This window comes from Typopeltis vanoorti, chromosome 11, assembly GCF_054136105.1.
Source record: "Typopeltis vanoorti isolate ZY-2024b chromosome 11, IOZ_Tvanoo_1.0, whole genome shotgun sequence".
Classification (NCBI taxonomy): domain Eukaryota; kingdom Metazoa; phylum Arthropoda; class Arachnida; order Uropygi; family Thelyphonidae; genus Typopeltis; species Typopeltis vanoorti.
This window is the reverse complement of record NC_143559.1, coordinates 16,613,348-16,636,168: the sequence shown is the minus strand read 5'-3', so window position 1 is coordinate 16,636,168 and position 22,821 is coordinate 16,613,348. Positions and strand designations below refer to the sequence as shown.

At 35.2% G+C, this 22,821-nt stretch overlaps 1 protein-coding gene across 2 annotated transcripts in view; it reads right to left on the bottom strand.

The window, feature by feature from the left end:
• Polr1C (RNA polymerase I and III subunit C) overlaps positions 1-22,821 on the bottom strand; it is a 184,313-nt gene that overhangs the window by 81,031 nt on the left and 80,461 nt on the right. For both annotated transcript variants that reach the window (XM_090400401.1, XM_090400402.1), the window contains exons 6-7: positions 9,707-9,756; positions 172-237 (exon numbers count right to left, since the gene is read on the bottom strand). In XM_090400401.1, the coding sequence (XP_090256527.1) occupies positions 172-237; positions 9,707-9,756 (116 nt within the window). The remainder of the gene's footprint in view (positions 1-171; positions 238-9,706; positions 9,757-22,821) is intronic.

Below are 22,821 nucleotides of genomic sequence, written 5' to 3'. Positions count from 1 at the left end.
ATAGACAGCAATTCTTAATTATTAAAATAATGGTGTCCACTAGCATCATTAAACTTGCAGATTGAACAATAATAATGATTAATAAATGACAACAATATAATAAATGGTAGATATTTGGCATTTATTATATTAAAAATATAATGAAGAAACATTTACATGAATAATACTAACATGTCCTGGTCGAAGTTTAGATAGTAAAATATCATCATGAATAGGATGAATATCATCTTCAGAATACTGAAAAAAAAAAAAAAAAGGAAAGCATACTTAAAAAACTAATGTAAAAAATACAGTGACGTGTAAATTATACATCAATATAGACATAATTAATAAATGTGTGAGGGTGTAGCCAAGAGACCTTACATCAAATTGATATAAATACTTTTACATGTGCAATTTATTCTGTGATAATCCTTCCTCATTTCTGAAAAAACAGTGAAATCTAGTCCACTTAAATATTAAGTAGGAGATTGCATTATGTATTCCACCTTGACATCGTAATGGATAATGCATCTTGACTATTTGGATAAATTCAGATAAACTAAGGCCACAAAGCTTTAGTTACCTCTTCAGTAATTATTATTGAAATCTTAAAATAATGTAGCACATGCCTAGAGTAGTTCTTCATGATTTAAGTATCACAGACATTTATTTCTCATAACTAAGCAGAACAATCGTCAAAATCCTACTTTATCAACAACTTTAAAATGCAATTGTATTAATAAGCGATAACCAATATTCTATTACTGACTGATGAGTTCTGGTGATTCACCAAAATAACACAATAACATTTACTGTGATCTTCTGCACTGTTCTTGTATTTCTGCATTCAATTTTAGTAGTTATTACTAGTATCTATGGTTACACGAAACGTGTAACCATAGATACTAGTTTGGTTTACAACGTTTTTTATGTTCCTTTTAATTTGTATTTACTAACTTTCATATCTCCATAATGCCTTGAAAAAGCCAGACAGTTTGCTGGCGAAACTGGTAGGTTTGAATAAATGTTTTTATTGTAAAATACTGGTCTGTATTAATAAAACTGTATTTCTAATTTAAATAGTTTCTATCAAACTCAAAAATTTTGAGCATAGCTCAGATGAATGAGTATCAGCAGATCTCCCAATTCTCATTCATAAAAAATAGTGCTATTACAGAGAGGATCATTTCAGAATTCAGATTCTTTAACCAGTGACAACTCATGACTTGAAACCATGGGGTGCTGCAACTTTCGAAATATACATACACACTGTAAGTACAGTGCATACATGTTTGGATAAAATATCAAAATTACGGTAAAAATTAAAAAAAAAAAAAAATTAAACATGAAAAAATATTGTTTATTATCAATAAAATTATACAGTTTAGTATAATTCAAAATTACTTAAAAATAAAATCCATTATCATAACCCCAATAATGTTCTAAAATAAAAACAATAACAAATGTTATGTCCATATATTTAAAGAAATGGAGTAAACACGATAAGCACGCACTATGAACACTCTACTACTGGCACAAACTGCATATAAACAACAGTAGAACTGTGTGATGTACAGTGCCACATTACGCTAATAGCTCGCATCTCACTATGACGTGCATATGCTTGCGCGCATAGCAATATGACACTGTGGTAAACGCAGTGCTGCTAGAGTCCTTCGCCCTCCAAAGTGCTACAAGATGGATTTTTATTATTTTTTATACAAAATAAGAGAATTGTATAGGATTGTTGATGATAAAATTAAATATTACAAGCAAATATAAATAAATTAATAAATATATTTATATATCGAGATAAATTGGGGGTGCTGCAGTTCCGCAGTGCCTATGTCTTTCACACTGGTGTCCAATCATACAAAACAACACTACATAGATTTAGCGTCACTCTTTAAGTACCATGCTTGAATATATTTATTTCAACAGATTGAATTTTGACAAGAGAATCCATAATTGCTGAGCAAAAATAATTCCAACTGATTACTCTTCTAGTGGATCAGATGTGGATTTTCTAGAATAAAAAGTTACACCACAACTGTCTTTTATATAAGATGTGTAGTAAAATGAAAATAAAGCAAATTAAAGAAATAGCTGTCAGCAGTGAATGGGGAAATGGTTGGGGTATTTGAAGGAAGCAGAATACGACTGCATACACAAGGTGTAGAGAATAAATCATTCATGAGTTAAATGGATGGGCAACATCATTAACCACCCAACTGGCCAAAGTACATCAAATACTCAGACCGCCTTAGGATTTTTCACGGATCAAAAAGAGTGGCATTCTGCCTTTTATCATGTAATTACCCTCCTTTGCTGTAAAAACCCTTAATAGTGATTGTAGAGCCATTAGTGGGTTAACTGTAATGAATGACTATTGTGTTACTTGACTTTAAGTATATCATCATACTTTAAATTTCCATCAACGTCCTTCAATATTTGAACTTTTTGCTGCATAATTTATTTACTGTCCTTCCCAAAGATAAAAACCAATTTCACATGTGTGAAAATAAATAATCTATTCTAAAATGTAAGCGATCACTTTAGCAATGAATTTATTTAGTAATAGTAAATTTGCCCTTTTATTCTTCACATCAATGCCATGGAACAAGACAGTTTATGTTCTTTCTTTTTAATGACAATATTATTGCTGACAACTCCAAGTAGGACTCATCACAGGATTGCAGAAATTAATTTCACACTTTCAAATGCCTGCATTGAAAATCATTATTAAATATTTATACATAGCAATGTTTTCAAATAACATTTATTGAAATAAATATAACTTATCTTTACTCACAAAATACTATTTTGCAAGTAAAGATTTAGAAACAAGTTGCACTATTCACTTTCCAATTGCGAGACTTTTAAAATCAAAAATTTACATCCAATGATATTTCAGTAGAATTATAATTAATTCCATTATTATAATTTTAATTAATACGTCTACTCACAGTATTTCCTTACTGAAACATTTAACCACTGTAGATAGGATATGGTGAAAATATATGTAGCATACTCTATACAGACTGATTCAAAATTTATGCTCATTTTAAAGATTTCCCATTGCACGGTGCCTTCCCATCCCCTGCTTCTGGAAATCGATGATTAGTGTTAGTGCATCTTCCATGGAGTCAGAAGACTCATCGTGGATTATAAATAACTACTCTATTTTCTACTGGTTTGAAAGTTTCCACAGACAGTATTCAAAATCTATTACAGTAGTCTCTCCATATCCACTGGAAATACGTTCCAAGACACTTTGCAGATACTTGAAACTGAGGATGGTACCGAACCCTATATATATATACTATGTTTTTTCCTATACATACATATATACCTATGATAAAATTTAATTTATAAATTAGGCACATTAAGAGCTTAACAACAATAACTAATAATAAAACAGAACAAAATTATAACAACATATACTGTAATAAAAGTTATCTGAATATGAATGTGGGTGGAAGCCTGTGTAGCTCAGTGGATGTGGCATTTGCACACCGCAGCGCTTGGCCGCACGAAGGAAGAAGACTTGGTTTCGAGTCTAGTCGGCGACTAGAGGAAATTTTTCTAAGCCTTTTTTCGACCGGTTCCCAAATTAGTCAATCTCTGGCACGGGCAAGTGGGTTTTTCCTCCCGGAAACTCGGTTTTTTTTGTCCTATAAACTCAAGAAAATCGACCGTAGAACCCACATTATTTCAGCATTAAATATATTGTATTAGGGTTAGGGACCACGAGATGGCGGCACATTTGAGCTGTCTCTCTTCACTGTGTACCGTTTAATTAGTGATAGCCTTGGGCCATCTATCTCTGATTGGTACCAGTGGAGACTGAACTGCCCACTCAGTCTCCAAAAGTTAGATAGGGCTAAATGGCCTCGCCTACTCCTGTACACGGGAATAAAAAGGTGTTAGCTGATTTATTTTTTTATTATAGAATGTGGGTGGAATCTTAGCAACCTCAGCATATATTTTTCTTTTTATTATTTACTTATTATTTTGTGAAGTCAAGAACTGTCACCTTTTTCACTTAAAAGGAAGTACTTTACGGTTTCTCTTTGGCATATTCAAATTGCCAGCATTACTACTCTTGTGCTTTGAGGCCATTATTAAAATAAGGATTACTTGAACACAAGCATGCTGATACTGTGATAGTGGATCTGTAACCAAGAAATACTCGGAACAGTGCGCAATTTAAAAGTTATGAATTGTCTATTACTAAAAGAAAGAGCCATATGGCTTCATTTCGGCGATGCAAAATTACATAGGCCAAGTGGATATTAGATCCAACATTATTTCCAAGCTGAATGTTTGTAGAAACTATGAAAGTTTCATAAGCTGACCTGAGAGTTTACGAGAATACAATCCTTGCCAGCCCCGGGTTACCTTAGCTACTTAAGTCAAGTCGTGCAAGCTAAGGCAACTCCGAGTTGCTGAGGATTGTATTCTCGTAAGCTCTCAGGTCAACTTATGAAATTTTCATAGTTTCTACAAACATTCGGCTTTGAAATAATGTTGGATCTAATATCACTTTGCCAATGTAATTATGAATTGTTTATTTCTGGAATTTTCCATTTAATATTTTCAGACCGGGGTTGACCGTAGATAGTGAACCTGCAGATAAGGGGGGGGGGGGGCTACAGTACCTCATTTTACCATTTTAACAAGAGAAATAATGCAATAACATTGCTATATCTGCCAGATGTTAACAGTGATAGAATTTTACAAAGATTATAACATTGACAGAACTGAACTGCAGGACAACTGTGAGGCTAACAATTTAGTGGTGACATTAGACATGGATTTTAAGTTCTAAACACATTATTGCAAAAGTAGGCAAAACAGCTCCAAGGATTACTTGAATGTTGAAGAACACATTAACAAATAAAGGTAAGGAGGTTATTATCTCTCTTAATCGGACTTGGACACGGCCACATCTAGAATGCTGTGCACAGGTTTGGCTGCCTGGATTTCTTAAGGATAAGGACATGGAGAAGATGATCCTGAAGCAAATGGCCAACATGGTGACAGGTTGATTGAATGCTCCCTATGAGAACAGACAGAAGGTGGAAGAGTTGCAAAGTTAAGCTGCATGATGGAAATGCATTAGTTACTGAAGAGGTTTTATAAGACTGATACAGAAAAAAAAAAAATGTCAATACATGACATGATAAGAAGGAAGAGGATATCTCTAAAAGCTGTATATGAATATATTTAATATGAGTGTGATGACTAGATATTTTTCTTTGCGAGTGTGCAATGCTAGAGGTGGTTGAGAGTGCTTTTTCATGAATGTGTTTAAACAGAGGTAAAATAGGTACTGCAAGAAAAATAGTTAGTATGGGCCTCCTACCATGAGTCTTCAGACTCCATGGAGATGCCTGTGTAATAATAATAAAAAAAATCACAGTAACTAAGTTATGATCTTAAACCTTTCACAGTTTTATTTGAAGTGAACAGAGGTTTACAATCAGTGATCTCATTTTGTCAGTACAAAATTAATGATGGAAAATCTCACATAAAAAGATTTTTTTAATAGTATAATTTTCGACTGTGTATCACAGGCATCTTCAGTACATGGTAAGCTCAAATTAAACAATAATTGACAATTCCAAAAAGCACCACCTAAGTAGCTAGTGTAAGATAATTAAAAAGGTCAATACAATTTCCTAACAAAAAAAAAACAAAAAAAACTATATATACAATAAAAAGTTAGGAAAGATTAGCTGATTTGTAAAGTACTGTCTCCCATAAAGGGGATAGACATAAATCATCAGATCTGTTTAAGTTAGGAGAGTGGAGTAAAGTTTCAGATGTTTCTTTATAAAGCCGTTCTATGAGGAACTGACTTTTGTGAAGGACTCGTCTTTTTCCAATGAACTCTGTGTCTGGTTAAGATGGCACGTTCTGCAAGTCCAGACTTTTCATGTTTAAAGTATTCAATATAAGACTGGTGTTCTTCTAGTCAAATAGAGACAGATCTTCCCGTTGTTCCAAAATAAGATAATCCACAAGAGCAAGAAATCTGGTAGACACCTGGATAATTAAGATGTGGAAGCTTGTCCTTAGGAGAAGTGAGAAAGGTGGATATTTTTCTGACCGGACGAAAGGCAACAAAAATATTCAGTGGTTTTAAAACTTTTGCTATACGTTCACTAATGCTGTGGATCATCTTATTTCAGATAAACAGGAAGATCTGCCTCTATTCGACTAGAAGAACACCAGTCTTATATTCAGTACCTTAAACCTGAACAGTCTGGACTTGCAGAACATGCCATCTTAACCAGACATAGAGTTCATTGGAAAAAGACAAGAGTCCTTCACAAAAGTCTGTTCCTCATAGAACGGCTTTATAAAAAAACATGAAACTTTACTCCACTCTCCTAACTTAAACAGATCTGATGGTTTATGCCCATACCCTTTATGGGAGATAGTACTTTACAAATCAGCTCATCTTTCCTAACTTTTTATTGTATATATAGTTTTTTTTTTTTGTTGTTAGGAAATTTATTGACCTTTTTAGTTATCTTACACTAGCTACTTAGGTGGCGCTTTTTGGAATTGTCAGTTATTGTTTAATTTGAGGTATGTAGTGAAGATGCCTGTGACACACAGGCGAAAATTATACTATTACAAAAATCTTTTTACGTGAGATTTTCTGTCATTAATTTTGTATTTATATGTCTACTCATGGTATTCCCTTACTAAGAGTCATTTTATCAGTATTAGTACAATAGCAGGGCATAATAGATAATCCAGAACCCCATCTCTGGGGAGACAAATACAGAACTTTTTTCAAGCCTCAAATAAGCAAGAGGATGGCAAAAATCCATTTTCCAAGTGGGATCTAAACCCACAGCCTGCTGGATGGATGGCACATAAGCTATCTGCTCAGCCAACCAAGCCAGCAATATTCTCTGGTGCAACCACCATTCACAGGTTTCAAGAATTTCATTTCCCTTACTGAAGTGAAGAAGAAAAAAAAAAAAAACCTTTAAAGTTTATGATTTATTCCCAAGTGAGGTGGTACTTACCTATTAACTATCCTATTTGTGCTCTGTGGTATACTCATACAAGGTAATCTAACTTTATCTAAAAGAGATCTAACTTTATCAGTTATCCTTGTCTTTTACAATTAATTCCGTCTCTCTCCAGCTCTCCCAAACAGCTATATTTTTTCTTTTGCTGTCATTCTTCACCATGTTATTTTAGGTCTTCCTCTTGATCTTTTTCTTCTCAAGATCTATGTCAGTGCTTATCTTGGAATTTTTCCTCCATCGAATTCACAGAACATGACCAATCTTCTTCCATCTGTGTCTTATTTCACTGGCAATTCTGTTTTTGCTTTGTGTGTAACACATCATTTATTATTATTATATACCATGACGTAAACAGTTTTAATATTTTCAAATGCTCTGTCTGAAAGCTGCCTAATTAATCTTCTTGTTTCTTTGTCAATTTCCATGTCTCTGGTCAGTATAATAAGAATGCTTTCAAAATAAAGACCTTCTATAGCAATATGATTTTATTATATGTATTTGGATGATTTTCATATGCTATTCAATCTCCTGAGAATAGTATTTGCTTCTGTCAAGTGAAGTGGTAGACGAATTTTATTGCTTGGTGTGAGACTACCACCTTGCTTACTGGAGACCTGAAGCAACTTTAAAAAACTCTGTTTGGTCTTTAGACATGGTTTCCAGAGTATCCAACACTTAGCCCACTCTTGGTACTGATGCACACTTGTGAACTGTCAGATGCACTCATAATCCACAAGAAAGCAACTATGTAGCTCAGCAACAGAAGTTTTGAAGACTGAAATGTCAAAATATTCCATACAAATTAAAATCAAAACAACATAAGCATCACATCAAAGTCTGGAGAGCAATAAGTTTTAAAAGAGGTATACCGTGAGTAGACATATCGATACAAAATTAAAATAATGGAAAAAACTCGCGTACAAAGATTATTTAATAGTATAATTTTCACCTGTGTGTCACAGACATCTTCAGTACATATTAAGCTCAAATTAAACAATAACTGAACAATTCCAAAAAGTGCCACCTAAGTAGCTGTAAGATAACTAAAAAGGTCAATAAATTTCCTAAAAAAAAAAAAAATAAAATAAATAAATAAATAAAAAATAAAATCAAGGCATCAGTGAATGTATAGCAAAACTTTTAAAACCACTGAATATTTTTGTTGCCTTTTGACCGTTTAGAAAAATCTCCACTTTTCTCACTTCTCCTAAGGACAAGCTTCCACATCTTAATCATCCAGGTGTCTGCCAGATTCCGTGCTCTTGTGGATTATCATATTTCGGACAAACTGGAAGATCTGCCTGTATTCGGCTAGAAGAACACCAATCTTATATTGAATACTTTAAACATGAAAAGTCTGGACTTGCAGAACATGCCATCTTCACTACACATAGAGTTCACTGGAGAAAAACGAAAGTTCTTCACAAAAGTCGGTTCCTCATGGAATGCTTTTATAAAGAAACATGTGAAACTCTACTTCATTCTCCTAACTTAAACAGATCCGACAGCTTACGCCTGTCCCCTTTATGGGAGATAGTACTTTACAAATCAGCTAATCTTTCCTAACTTTTTATTGTATCGATTTTAAGGAAATTTATTGACCTTTTTAGTTATCTTACACCAGCTACTTAGGTGGCGCTTTTTGGAATTGTCAGTTATTGTTTAATTTGAGCTTAATATGTACTGAAGATGCCTGTGACACACAGGCAAAAATTATACTATTAAATAATCTTTGTACATGAGTTTTCCGTTATTAATTTTGTATCGACTAGAGAGCAATGTTCACTAAGGATGAACTTCTTATCCAACAAATTATTACTTGCAATGACATATGGTTCTACTTGAACAATCAGGACATTTAAAATCTATAACTCAACTCAAGTGAAGGAGAATTTCTATTTTAGACAATATTAGTTCAAGAAAAAGGCTAGGTCAGCATATGATAGAACTGCAGAGGCACAGTACACTTCAAGCTAGTTCAAGAAGAACATTTGGCTCTTGACTACTGAAACTGAAATTCTTGAAGAGAGAGATAGATCAAGTCCACAAAGCAATATTTATTCTGTCGAGCGATGTTTTTCACTTGTAAAAATGAAAAGTATTAAAATATGTGAAAATTCTTTGGTCACTGATATACATTAATAACACTGACTCAATCCAAATCAGGGAGGCATAGCTTAAAGAAACTCAAAGTTGTTTTGAGATGTTTTCTATGCATGCAAAATACAAAAAATTGGCAAAGTTTTTGGGAATTTTGTTACCACAGTGATGCCATGCATGAAGAAAAAAAAATGCAATAATTCTCCATCACAAAACAATTAAGAGTGAACAGAAAATATATCCATTTTGAAATGAGCATTATAATCTCAAAATGGTTGAACTCAGAATGCAAGAGTTGCTTTGCATTGCTTCTTTTTTCCCCCATTTCTGCAATGCAATAACAAAGCCACTAAACATAATCTACAGAATTCATAGTTTCTTGCTATAAGTAAAACAAAACTGATCTAATAACACCCGTTCTAAATAAATAATATTTTCGAAATTGTGCACATTAAATAATTATTTGATATTCAACTATAAATAACTAAATGCAAGAGCAAGTAGAAGAATGAAAGAGAATACATAAATTCATTTAAATGATGTGTATTTAAACTCCTCTAAAAACTTACAAGTTCAGACTGGTTGCCAATGGGAACCCACTTCAACTGCTTTGTAAACACTATCAGATAAATGCAAAAATTAAACTCAGAAAAAACATATTTAACAAGTATATTTGTATACAAATATACTATTTGTATACAAATATAAATTCATAGTGATTCATTAACAACTTTATTAAAACTGAACTGGATATATAACACATTTTATTATAAAATCAGCTTTTATCAAACATTTACTAATGTTTGCTGACTGTCTACTTTCACTACGCGTTATTTCCGCTTCCAATGCAGGGTCCGACTGTCTACTAATAACATTAAAGTTGTTAGTAGAAATTGTATAATAAAAAAGTTATGAAATTATGTAATAACAATTATGCATAAATTATGTCCAAGGTGCAAGAATATAGCATAACATATAATATACTTTTCATTACTCTCCCAGTAATGAAAAGTATACTGTATAGCAGGATTTCTCAAACTTTTCCTACGACAGATCCTGAAATTTTAACGGAACACCTTGGTTAGAGTCGAGTATCATCAGTCTCGTATTCAATGTAAAGCTAAGTGCACACTATTGCCACAGCAGGCTGTATCGCATCGCACTGACCTTGCTTGTGACTGCATGTTTACTAGAATAGATACCTCCATACTTCACCCGCACTCGGAGGTATCGACAAACACAGCGGCTGTCAGCCAGCATGCACTGGCCTTAATAGCACAATCCGCATGCAAAGTGAGGAGCGCCTGATTTTCAAACATGTTTGAACTTGTTGCAGCATTTAAAACCATTCCAAGCTCATATTAATTTTAATAATTTTTCACAGAACATAGTTTGGGAAACGCTGCTGTATGGCATGCAATTTTTTTAATTCATTTTTTATGAAAATCCTGAACAAAAGAGGCTGTTCAACCTAGAGTACATATGCACTACTGAAGAAGGCAAAAAAAAAAAAAAAAGTTGAGGAGAAAGAAGAAACATTGACCCATAGACTGAAATACATGAACAGGGAGAATGTTCTAAAAGACAACAGAAGATTTTTTTAAAAAAAGGACTGAATGAAAAGGAAGAAAATTTGTTGTGCAAGTTTGGAGTTAACTTATGAAGGAGTGCCAAGTAGCTGCAGCATGCATTTTAACAGATTCAGGTAAGAGCATGGAATTATAGATGCCAATTCTATCACAAAAATATTTATAGAAAATACAAGCAGCAGAAACCAAATACAGCTAATTCTCTTTTTACGTATCCTTTTTTTTTTTTTTAGACGATTTAGAAATAACACGGTTTGTTCCAGAAGTTAAACGCCATTTGATGGAAAAAAATTTGGACTTTAAAGTTTTATTGATATAGACAATGTGCCTGGGCATCCTGTTTTAGAACACCCGAATGTGGAATTTTGTTTTCTGCCACCTAATAATATTATTATTATTATTTGACACCTCCAGAGAGTCCAAGGACTCATCAAGGGAGGGCACCAGGTCTACAACTCTGTCTCCACCATTCAATCACAACTGACCACACCAATGCCATCTACAAGAACATTACAATATTTTGGATAAACTAGATAAGGATATACTGACAGTTATTGATGTGAGGAAGAAATTTTCTATTTTGGATTGCATCAAACTTACTAAGTTGGTGTTATCAGAATTGAAACTATCAACTTTAAATGCATGCTGGAAAGCTACTTGGCCAGAATGTGTGAAAAAGAAAAACCTGTACCTTTGCATACAATTGAATATCCCAATATCATCAGATTAGCACATGTAGTTGGTGGAGAAGGATTTGATGATTTTTTGTCTGCAGATATTGAAGAATTGATGGTTGACAATGCTGTTAGTGATGACAAAATAATAGAAGCTGTCCTTGAGAATCTCGATGAAAAAGAAATAAGTCATGATGATGAAGAGATTCCATTCACTGCAGAATTAATTAAAGAAGGGCTTCAAATGGCTAGTAAATTGCAAAGTCATTTTCTTACACATGATCCAAATACTGAACGAGGTGAACAGTTTAAACGTGAACTGAAGTAATGTATGGTGTGATGTGAAGAATTATACAAAGATCTAGTCAAAACAGGATCTCCACAAACTCTGTAATTAATCGTTGAGATCCTCCTCAACGATTAATTACAACCTTCAGAATTATTCAAAAAATTATTCAAACCTTCAAAAAAAGCAACCTTCAGAATTACTGGAAATTAGTGCTAATTTCATTTCTTTTACTGAAGAAAACATTTTGCTATTGCAGCATGACGAAGTGATTTAATTCTAGTCTCATACAAAAGAATGCAGCTACTGTCAAAAAGTGACAGTGAATAAAATTTAACTAATAACCATATGTGCGACTGTATTGGCCTTTTCGAATTTCTGTTTTATTAGTGACACACTATTTTCTTTAAGAAAGAAAATAGTTTGTATATACTTTAAATAAGTATTTAAAATAATAAATATTTCATTAAAATTAAATAGTTTTATTCAATGATTTTTATATGTTTTGTTTGAAAATAACTTATTGTTCGTATCGGATTTTCTGGAACCATTCTTCTATTTTTTTCATATGCACTGTATTCTTTTTTACACAGTTTTCATTTATGCATTATTTTCAGGAACCAATCTACTGTGTAAATGTAGAATTAGTATATCTATAATAAATTTAGTTTAATCCTTTATCCAAGTGTAAGCAAACAAAGTTTGCGCCTGAAGTATCTTCAGGACCGAGGCAACTCGTGGTAAAGGTGGACCAAGCTCTCATCACTCCTTGTCTCAGTATCTCCCATAATACAAAGCACATCTCCTTGCTGACATGTATAATGCTATGCATTAAGGGAATCCTTTATCCAAGTGTAAGCAAACAAAGTTTGCGCCTGAAGTATCTTCAGGACCGAGGCAACTTGTGGTAAAGGTGGACCAAGCTCTCATCACTCCTTGTCTCAGTATCTCCCATAATACAAAGCACATCTCCTTGCTAACATGTATAATGCTATGCATTAAGGGAAGGGCCACTACCCAGACTGGTTTCGACCTTTATTGAGATCTCAGTGGGAGCCAGACTCAGAAGTGGTGATACTAAGTCCTTATAGTCGTTATAAGGACTGGCTTAAAGGGGCGAAGCAAGAATGCTTTTCATCTTCCCATTATCTGTAGAGGACAGTGTAGGGATAGGTGTTATTGAGATATTAAAGCTCTGATCATGGCAGGAGGGTAACAGCAATAGCCGAGCCTCAGAACTTCATTGGCTACAGCATTGCCATCTGTTACCCTCCAAGGGTATTGATCACCGCATCTCATGGTCGATCTCCTCGCTTTCCGTGATACTAAGGCAGAAGCAATGGAGAAGTCATATTTACCTATACGAGTTGCCAAAAGGTGTACCACCTTATTAATTAAATTACTCTGGATTTAGAGAAAGATGAAAGTTACTTCCCACTTGGATAGACTATAATAAATTTAGTTTAATACTTTATGCAAGTGTAAGCAAACAAAGTTTGCACCTGAAGTATAACTATATGAAAGAGAGAGGAATGAATTGATGAGAGATAGTCATTAATTGACCTAACTGCATTCCTCTATACCTAAGTCAAGTATTTTAAGAAGCTCTTAGGGAACCTTGTCACAAATCTTAACAGTATTCAACAGTTGGATACACACTGGACTTATGTAGAGCCAGTATTTGTTCATAGGTCAAGAAATGCCAGGGCAAAAGAGAAAACCTAATTTCAGATTTTCTTTCATTACACACTGAGGTCACACTATTTATGGTATATTTTTATGCAAAGAGAAATGGGAAGTTAATGTTATCTTGTCAAGAGATTTTGTGAGAGAAAAGTTTTTTTTTTTTTTTTGGAAGAAATCAGAGGAGCAAGTTTTATTAGCATTGAAATTAACAAGTGTATCAGAATCCTATTGAAGAATGGTTCGAAGATCAAAATTTAGGGTTTTAGGAGTTGATATTCTAGAGGTTTAGATGATTTATATATTGCAAGATCTGGGGTTCATCCGTACTATCCATAACCTCTTTGCCTTTGGTGCTACAACATCTGTGGGAGGATCTCTGGGGCTTACTCTTCCATTCCATGGTCAGACTACCATTTCTATTCTTCAGATTCAGATATATACGAGGCAGTATCAAAAAATTTCGAGACTAGGTTTGTAACACAACAACAGATGGCAGCACAAGGCTGCACGCACAGTCACAGGGAGCACCCACCTTCATAAGTCAGTGTGCCAAAAGACATTGTCCTGTGTACATCGGGAGCTGTGCAACTGATGCTATTCTGACCACCGGTGTTACCACATCTGCGATTTCATTATGGACAGCAAGTTAGAACCAAGAGCAAACGTGAAATTCTGCATGAAACTGGGCAAATCTGCCACAGAGACGTATGACATGATTCGGCAAGTTTACAGCGATGCTGCAATGAGTCGTTCGAGGTGTTTTGAGTGGCACATGTGCTTCAAGAGTGGAAGAACATCACTGGAAGACGATGAGAGATCAGGAAGACCTTCAACGCGCTCAACCACCAAAAATGTCGAAACCTTTCGGCAACTTGTGCATGAGGATCATTGGAGAACACTCCACAACATTGCTGCCATTGTCGGTGTGTCATAAGGAACTGTCCAGGCAATCCTCACGTGTGATATGAACATGCACCATGTTGCTGCCACGTTTGTCCCCAGGCTACTGACAAAGGAGAAGGAACATCGCATTGAAGTCTGCCAAGAACTCGGTCAGCGTGCCGTGGATGACCCATCCTTCATGTTGAGGATCATTATCGGTGACGAAACTTGGGTGTACGGGTATGACCCTGAGATGAAGCAACAGTCTTCACAGTGAAAGAGCCCATCATCTCCACAACCGAAAAAAGGCGAGGCAGGTCCGCAACGCGACCAAGTGCATGCTCATCATCTTTTTTGACATTCACAGGCATTGTGCATTGAGAATTCATCCTCAGGGGCCAGACTGTCAATAGCGAGTTCTACTGCCAGGTTTTAAGGTCTGAAGGAGGACATTCGGCGAAAGCGACCAGATCTGTGGCGCACGAAAAACTGGATGCTCCATGACGACAATGAACCCTGTTACCAAGCTCTCCTCACACGAGTTTCTCGCCAGAAACAATATGATCCGCACCCACCATACTCACCAGATTTGGCTCCTGCAGACTTCGCCCTCTTCCCGAAGATGAAGATCCAGCTCAAAGGTCACCGTTTTGACACCGTTGTGGAGATCCAGCAAGAATGCTGGGAGCGCTGTATTGATATGCAACGGGACTATTTTGAAGGTGATAGTGTGTAAACATAGATAAATAAAGTAATTTCTCGTAAACAGAGCTAGTCTCGAAACGTTTTGATACCACCCCGTATGTTGTGACCACATTACAGAAATTATCGAGGGTGGAATGATGACCTTCTTTCTTCCTCTGTTCAGGATTCTCAGCCAATATCTAAGCAATGGGTTTCGAGGGAGTGTGCCCAGACAGCTTATCATAAGTGGCATGATACAAAAACTTCAGCTTCATTCAGAGTCTATATTGAAGCCTACGATTTTTACAAAATTGTCATTAACAGAGCTTTGCATTCTTCACATTCAGCTATAGCATGATCAGAGAAAAATCACCTCGCCCTTTACATAGAACATTGTACTACATCACCTCCTGTGACATTCTGCCAGAAAGACAGAAGAATCTCGAACAATCTGAATATCAAAAAGGTTTCTGGTCTTGATGCTTTCTCACCAATTGTGTTCAAGAGAGGTACTGCTGAACTAACACCTATTCTTTATCATCTCTACACCATATTATACTCAGCTGACATCCACCTTACAACATGGAGACAGTCTCATATACAACCAATCCAAAACAAAAGTGAATCTTTATCATCAAACTATCAACTTACTGCTCAGTGATGTCTGAAGCAATGGAGAGAGTCATCAATAGCAAACCTTGATACCTAGAGAAATGTCAGCCAATCAGTGACCACACCAACTAAGAACACCAACAGATCTCTTCATTTACACTGTGTACCTCTGGACACAAGATGTAGAAAGGTTGGAGAAACTTATGCTTTGCAGTTGACACTTCCAAGATATTTTTATTTTGTTTATTTTATTATTCTGAGGTTAGCATCAAGGGTTGCTCAGCAAATTTCCATCTAATAGTCAAACTTCATCCCATTGTAGTTGGGTGCCAGTTTTCTTTGCATTCACTGAATGTAGTGATGGAGGGTATTATCTCTTCAGATTTTTCAATTAATGCATATATATTCCTCAGCACTCTTATTTCAACCACCTTCTTCTTTATATACATAAACAACCTTCCCTCACTGACCTCAAAACCTGATGATGGCACTCCACTTGTCCTGCTCATACAACAAACTTTGCAAACATGCCAACCTTCAAGATCATCTACAATAAGTGTCCTAAACATTAATATTCGATCACCTTCAATGGTTCCACAAAGCAGCTGTCATTTTTCTCACAAGAAATACCTTGTGAGAAAAATGTTTTTCCATCCTTGCCTCTGCTAATGCTCAAGATCAAATTTCTCTCTTCTCAGACTGACTGTTACTCCTATCCTTTCCTAGCATAACCATGTCACTTCTATAGCATCCTAGCCATTCAAAAAAACTTAGTTTCATTTTTCACTGAAGATGTTACTTTTCATCTGTCTAGCTACTTATTCTGTAAAAATCCCAAATACATCTAACACTGGAATATTGCTCTAACATTTAAGGTAGTACACCTAAAAATTCTTGACAACTCTTCAACCACTGTCTAAGAGACTGTTCAATTTCTATATTGTCTCCTTCAGAGAGATTTCCATGGGCAGTGTTTAGCAGAAACAGTATCCCTCATGCCCCTGCCCATAGCTTTCTGCTAAACTTATAATAATAAAATAATATATAATATAGATGCATATTAAAAAAAATGGATTCCTCAGTCAGACTACAGCTTTCAGTTTCAAATCCAATGCTTGTTCTTGAAATTATTCATGAGTAATCATCATTCTAACTTAGATTTCTCATCTTTTATTCAAATCCTTATTTTCTGTCATGTGGTCCATGGCAGACTGCAATAAAAATTAGGAGTGCCATTACTTAATGAAGATATTTCTGTTGCCATGTTCTTGCATAAAAGTTTTAAACTGGTAATGATATTTCTATTGCTCTAATATATGATAGGTTTACAACTTTTTGTGGGTGAGATTTAAAAAAAAAAAAAGTCCTGGATGAAATTGCAATATCCATGCACAATGAAGTTCTAAACATCCTTAAAGATCATGGACTAGTCCCAATTCAAATTTTGAAGCCAAATGCTAAAAACTACCTCATGCTCTCACTAGACAACCAGTGACAAACTGGTTGTCTAGTGAGGGCATGTGTTTCTCAACAAACACACACGTGTTGCCGTTTATTTATCGTTTGGTACCAAAAGACAAAATTAATCTCTTGGGATTGTACTGTACTATTTTTTCATGTGAATTCAACCCATGAAAGCTGTAAATCTATCATACACAAGTATCTCACTTATAATTGTCTTAACATTCATAAAGCCCTGAATTTTCTACTCTCCTATTTCTGAAAATGGTACCTAAGAAACTATGTACCCTATATATTTTCCATTCAAGTATTTTAAGGAATTTCCTTCAAATCCTTCTTTAAAATCCAAAATGCTATTCAGGGGTGCTTAAGGGTCAAAGCTATATAACTGAGAGGAGACCTCCACATAGCTTTTAAAGGAATGCAGAGAACCGACCAGGGCTTTTGACCTAATGTCCAATCCTCACCTTCTCGTGGTGCACCCTGTAGGGTATCTACATGGATACTGAACAAACGAAGATGGACTGGCAATTTGGGATTTAGCCGATCAAATTGTATTCTTATTGGCTTAAACCAAAATACAAAATGATAGTACAACATGACAAAATTTCATGCCGGCTGGGGCAACACCTGGTTAAACAAGGGTCCCCCTTGTTTTCGCAAGGAAACCAGGGCAAACAGCGAAAAGTCAGCTACTGGAACAAATCTGAAAACACACCCCAACTCAACATCACCAGAGTTAAAGAGCAGTACTATTAACATAAGAAGTCTGAATGGCAAAGAAATGGAGCTAGCTGAGGAATTAGATAAGTACCAGATCGACATAATAGGGATGACTCAAACAAAATAGACAAAAACTGGTGAGATCTTTCTGAGCAATAAATACAAAATGTTATATTCAGGCAATAACAATCAAGGAAAAGAAGGGGTAGCCATAGTTGAAAGTTTATTGAAAGTTTATTTTTCACTTGGTTAGAGTATAATAAATTTAGTTTAATCCTTTATCCAAGTGTGAGCAAACAAAGTTTGCGCCTGAAAGTATCTTCAGGACTGGGGTAAGGTGGTACAACACCAGGACAACTCATTGCAAAGGTGGAGCAAGCTACCAACATTCCTGTCTCAGTATCTACTATAATGCAAAACACATCTCCTTGTGGATATGTCTAATGTTATGCATTAAGGGAAGGGCCACTACCCAGACTAGTTTCGACCTTTATTGAGGTCTCTTCAGTGGGAGCCAGGCCCAAGTTGAGATACCAGGCAGAAGCTTTAACAGGTCATCTCTACCTATAGGAGTTGCCAAATGGTGTGCCACCCTTTTTTACTAAATTACTCTAAATTTAGAGAAAGATGTTGAAAGTTTATTTTTCTCTTGGTTAGAGTATAAAAAATTTAGGGTAGCCATAGTATTCAACAATAAATACAAGGCTAATCTTCTTGAATGGCAGGCAGTCTCAAGTAGAGTAATGTGGGCAAATATGAGAATGGGGAACTGGACAATGAGACTTATTTGTGCCTATGGTCCCACCGAAGGTTCTACTAAGGTAGAACTGGAGGAATTTTTGATGCTTTAGAGAAAGCCACTGACACAATGAAAAAGGAAAAGTTGGTCCTTGTTGGGGATCTAAATAGCAGAGTAGGAAATGATTGTCACACATACACAAATATTTTGGGAAAATTTGGAGAAAAGAGCAAAGCTAATAATAATGGCAAATACCTGTTGGATTTCTGCTCACGACATAGACTGGTTATTACTAACACCAGTTTCCAACATAAAAATGTGCACAAATTCACATGGAGAGAAGAAGCAAGGAATAAGAAAAGTTTCATTGACTATGTTATTGTTGATAGTGATGTTTTCTCCCTGGTGCAGGACACCAGAGTGTACAGATGATTTGAAATTGGAAGTGATCATTATTCAGTCTTGAGCAGGATAAAATGAATTTCATATTGAAAAGAATAACATGTAAGAAAGTTTTAAAGCGAATAAAAGTTGGACAGCTATCAGATGTGAACTGTAGACTAACATATACAAAGGTTATTGAAGAAAAAATGAACGAGTTTGAGAACAGGAACCAAACCTTGGAGATTCAGTGGGAAGCCTTGAAGAAAACCCTGATTGATTCAGAGGCATGTGATGAGGTTGTCTGCAAGGATAGAAAAATCAGGACTCCATGGTGGACACAGGAAGTTAAAGAGGCAGTGAAGGAAAAGAAGAAAGCATATCAAAAGTTCCTGGCAAATAACTCAGCTTTTGCTCTTAGAGAATACAGAGACAAATGTAAGAAAGCGAAACTCTGTGTAAAACTAGCTAAACAAAAGTCATGGGAGGACTTTGGCAAGAACATAGAAAATGAATACCAAGAAGGTGGTAAGATATTCTGGAGGTTGATGAAGAAGCTTAGAAAAGGAGGAAAGAGTGCTGTAAAAGGAGCTAGAGATGATAAAGGTGACATGAAAACGGGAGAAAAGGATATCCTTGAAGTATGAAGTAATTACTTTGAAAAATTGCTAAATGAAACAAGCAGTGATAGCACAGTGGTAAAAAACACTCAACAGGCATATATTCAGGAATACATATCCATTCTTGAAGTAGAAAAAGCCATCAAAGGCTTGAAATGTGAAAAGGCAGCAGGAGTAGATGATATTCGACCAGAAATGCTGAAGTATGGTGGTATAAAAGTTTTACAGTGGTTACACTGCATAGTTCAGAAATCCTGGACAGAGGGACAAATTCCCGATGATCGGAGTAGAGCTCTCATAGTACCCATATATAAAAAGGGAAATAAAACTGAATGTGAGAATTACAGAGATATTTCCCTACCGAGTGTTTCTGGCAAGATTTATGCAAGTATACTTGAGAAACGGTTGAGAAGAATTGTGGAAGAAAAGCTTGGTGAAGAACAAGCTGGATTCAGGCCAAATAGAGGCTGTCAGAATCAGAACTTCACTTTACGACAAACAGTTGAGAAATCATGGAAATATAACAAAGATCTGTATTTAAGTTTTGTCGATTTGGAAGAGGCATATGACAAGGTGCCAAGAGAGAAGCTATTCAATACGCTACAGTTATATGGTGTCAATGGGGCATTATATCAAGCAATACTTAGTCTGTATTTGAGTTGTAAGTCAGCAGTTAGAATTGAAGGAAGTACAGGAAGATGGTTTAATGTTAAATCTGGTGTGAGATAAGGATGTACATTATCCCCTCTGTTATTCATAATCTACATGGATCACATTATGAAGGAAAGTGGCATTATACCTGATATCAAAATTGGAGATGTTAATGGTAACTGTTTGCTTTATGCGGACGATGTTATACTTCTAAATAAATCCGCTACAAGTCTGCAAGATTCTCTGACTAAATTGAATAACTGTTGTAATAGATATGGTACGAAGGTCAGCAATAAAAAGACGAAGACAATGAAAATAGGCAGAATCGTTGAAAATGTCAACTGCATTGTGAATGGAGAACCTGTGGAACAAGTAAAACATTTGAGCTCCTTAGGCAATTTTTAGTGAAGATGGTAAATTAAATATAGAAATAGACAACAGAATCAGCAAAGCTGGCATGGTGGGAAGTCAATTGAATAAATTCATATGGAATAAGAGAGAAATTAGTCGGAACACTAAATTAGCTGTATACAAGACAGTGTTCAAACCAGTTTTAACTTATGGATCCGAGAGCTGGGTTAGAAGTAAAACACTTGACCAAAGACCGCAGATATGAGAGTCCTGAGAAAGATTAGAGGCGTGAACAGATGGCATCAATGGAAATATCATATTAAAAACGGGGATATTAGGAAAGAACTTGACATTGTCAGCATCCAGAAATGCGTTAGCAGAGCTAATCTCAGGTGGTATGTCACTTAAATAGAATGGGCAAGGAAAGATTAGTAAAACAAGTGTTCTCTGCCAGGTTGGCAGGAAAACGACCCAGAGGAAGACCAAGACATAGGTGGATTGATACTGTACAAAGTGCGTTAGACGATAGAAATATAAGATCTTATAACGTTGGAGTCCTGACAAGTAACAGACTGATTTGGAGAAAAATTGTAGATAGGAAGTTAGTAATGATGTAAATTTTTCATGTAGTACTATCATATCCTGTACACTCCTTGAGGGTACATACATGGCAGGAATTTGATGATGATGAAATGCTATTCAAAAAACAGCCAACATTAGTTATTTCTTTCACAGTTATTAGCATTCATTATTAAAAAATTATCAAAACAACTACTGTGCTATAGTAAAACTTCAGTTTAATATAAACCAAAATAATCACCTGACTTTTCAACCTTTATATCAAGATCATTATTTGGAATATACACATATATACAAAGAAACAAGCTTAAAATCTATAGTATGTTAAAGCCACATTGGTCAACCATTAACATTACCGGCCTGACTTCCGGTGGGACAAAACCCAACTTTACTACATCAAAGCTAGAGTCCTGTTATTATTATCACCACCTGTTCAGATAGAAATTATTAAGAGATATATTAATCTAGAGAGTAACATGCTCCTATATAATTACTCACATAAATTAGAACAAAACAGTATAAATAGTAGCCAATAAGGGCCAGCCTGGTTGGCCAAGTGGTTAGTGTATCCGCTCTCCAGCCAAAAAGCTGCGGGTACGATCCAGCAGCAGGATTCAAACTCCTTGGAGATGTCACATAATAATAATAAATTATTGCTTAGAGTCCTAAAATAAGGGCCTGCTGGAGAACTTGAAGAAACCAAGTGGGTTTAATGTGTGTCATCCAAATTCTTTGAATTTTTTTGTCACCATTACTGTTGATATTACAATGGTCGATCAAAATTTCACAGGCTTCCTTAAATTTTCATTCATACCAGGTTTTTGTATGATGTAAGGGACAGGTACCTTTCCAATCAATTAAGTGTAGGGTATCTAGAGCATGATCAGAGAGGACTGCTTTACCAAAATTGTTATATTTAATGTGCTATTTGTGTTCTTTTTTATCGTTAGGAATTGTGCATTCAGGTTCACCAATATATAAGGTAAGTTACAAGGTGCAATGGATTTGGTATACCCCAGGGTGGGTGATCTTTGGAGGAGTTGAATATATTTTTTTAATTTTACAGGTAGTTTAAAAGTAACATTAAGATTTTAATGGTGTAGAATTCCATTTATTTTATCTGGTAATCCTTTAATGTATAGGATAGCTATGGTTTTTAATATAATCTATATTATTTGCATTTTTTGATGAAGCTTTATAAAGACAAGACAAAGACAAAGATTAATAACAGCTGAAATGAAGTTTATGAGAAAAACTGCAGAGTATACTCTATTTGATCACAAAAGAAACAAAGAAATCGTGAAAGAATTAAACCAGGAATCAGTAATAGAAAAAATTTAAAAATATAAACACAAATGGATGAATCATGTTGAAAGAACGATAAGAGAAAGATTACCAAAACAAGCCTTAAATTACAAACCATTACGAAAAAGAAAACCAGGACGTCCTCTTAAGAAATTCAACGATGACTTCTAAGGCCGAAACAGGTTACTCCAGGCCTAAATCTTTGATAGGCATGATGATGATGTTTTATGAAGGAACTTTATTGATGGTATTTTTGCGATAGCCATTGTTTATAAATATATTCCTAATAATTTGTAATTCTTGTTTAAGAGAGAGCTTGTTCTTTACAGGATGATAATGATGTTTATTATAGCTCTGTTTTTTGAGGGTGTCAATGCCCTTCGGTATGTGTTGGCGTGTAGTAAACAATGAAGGACAGATTGCCTGATGAAAATTTTCATATTAACCACTTGCTTTTTTTT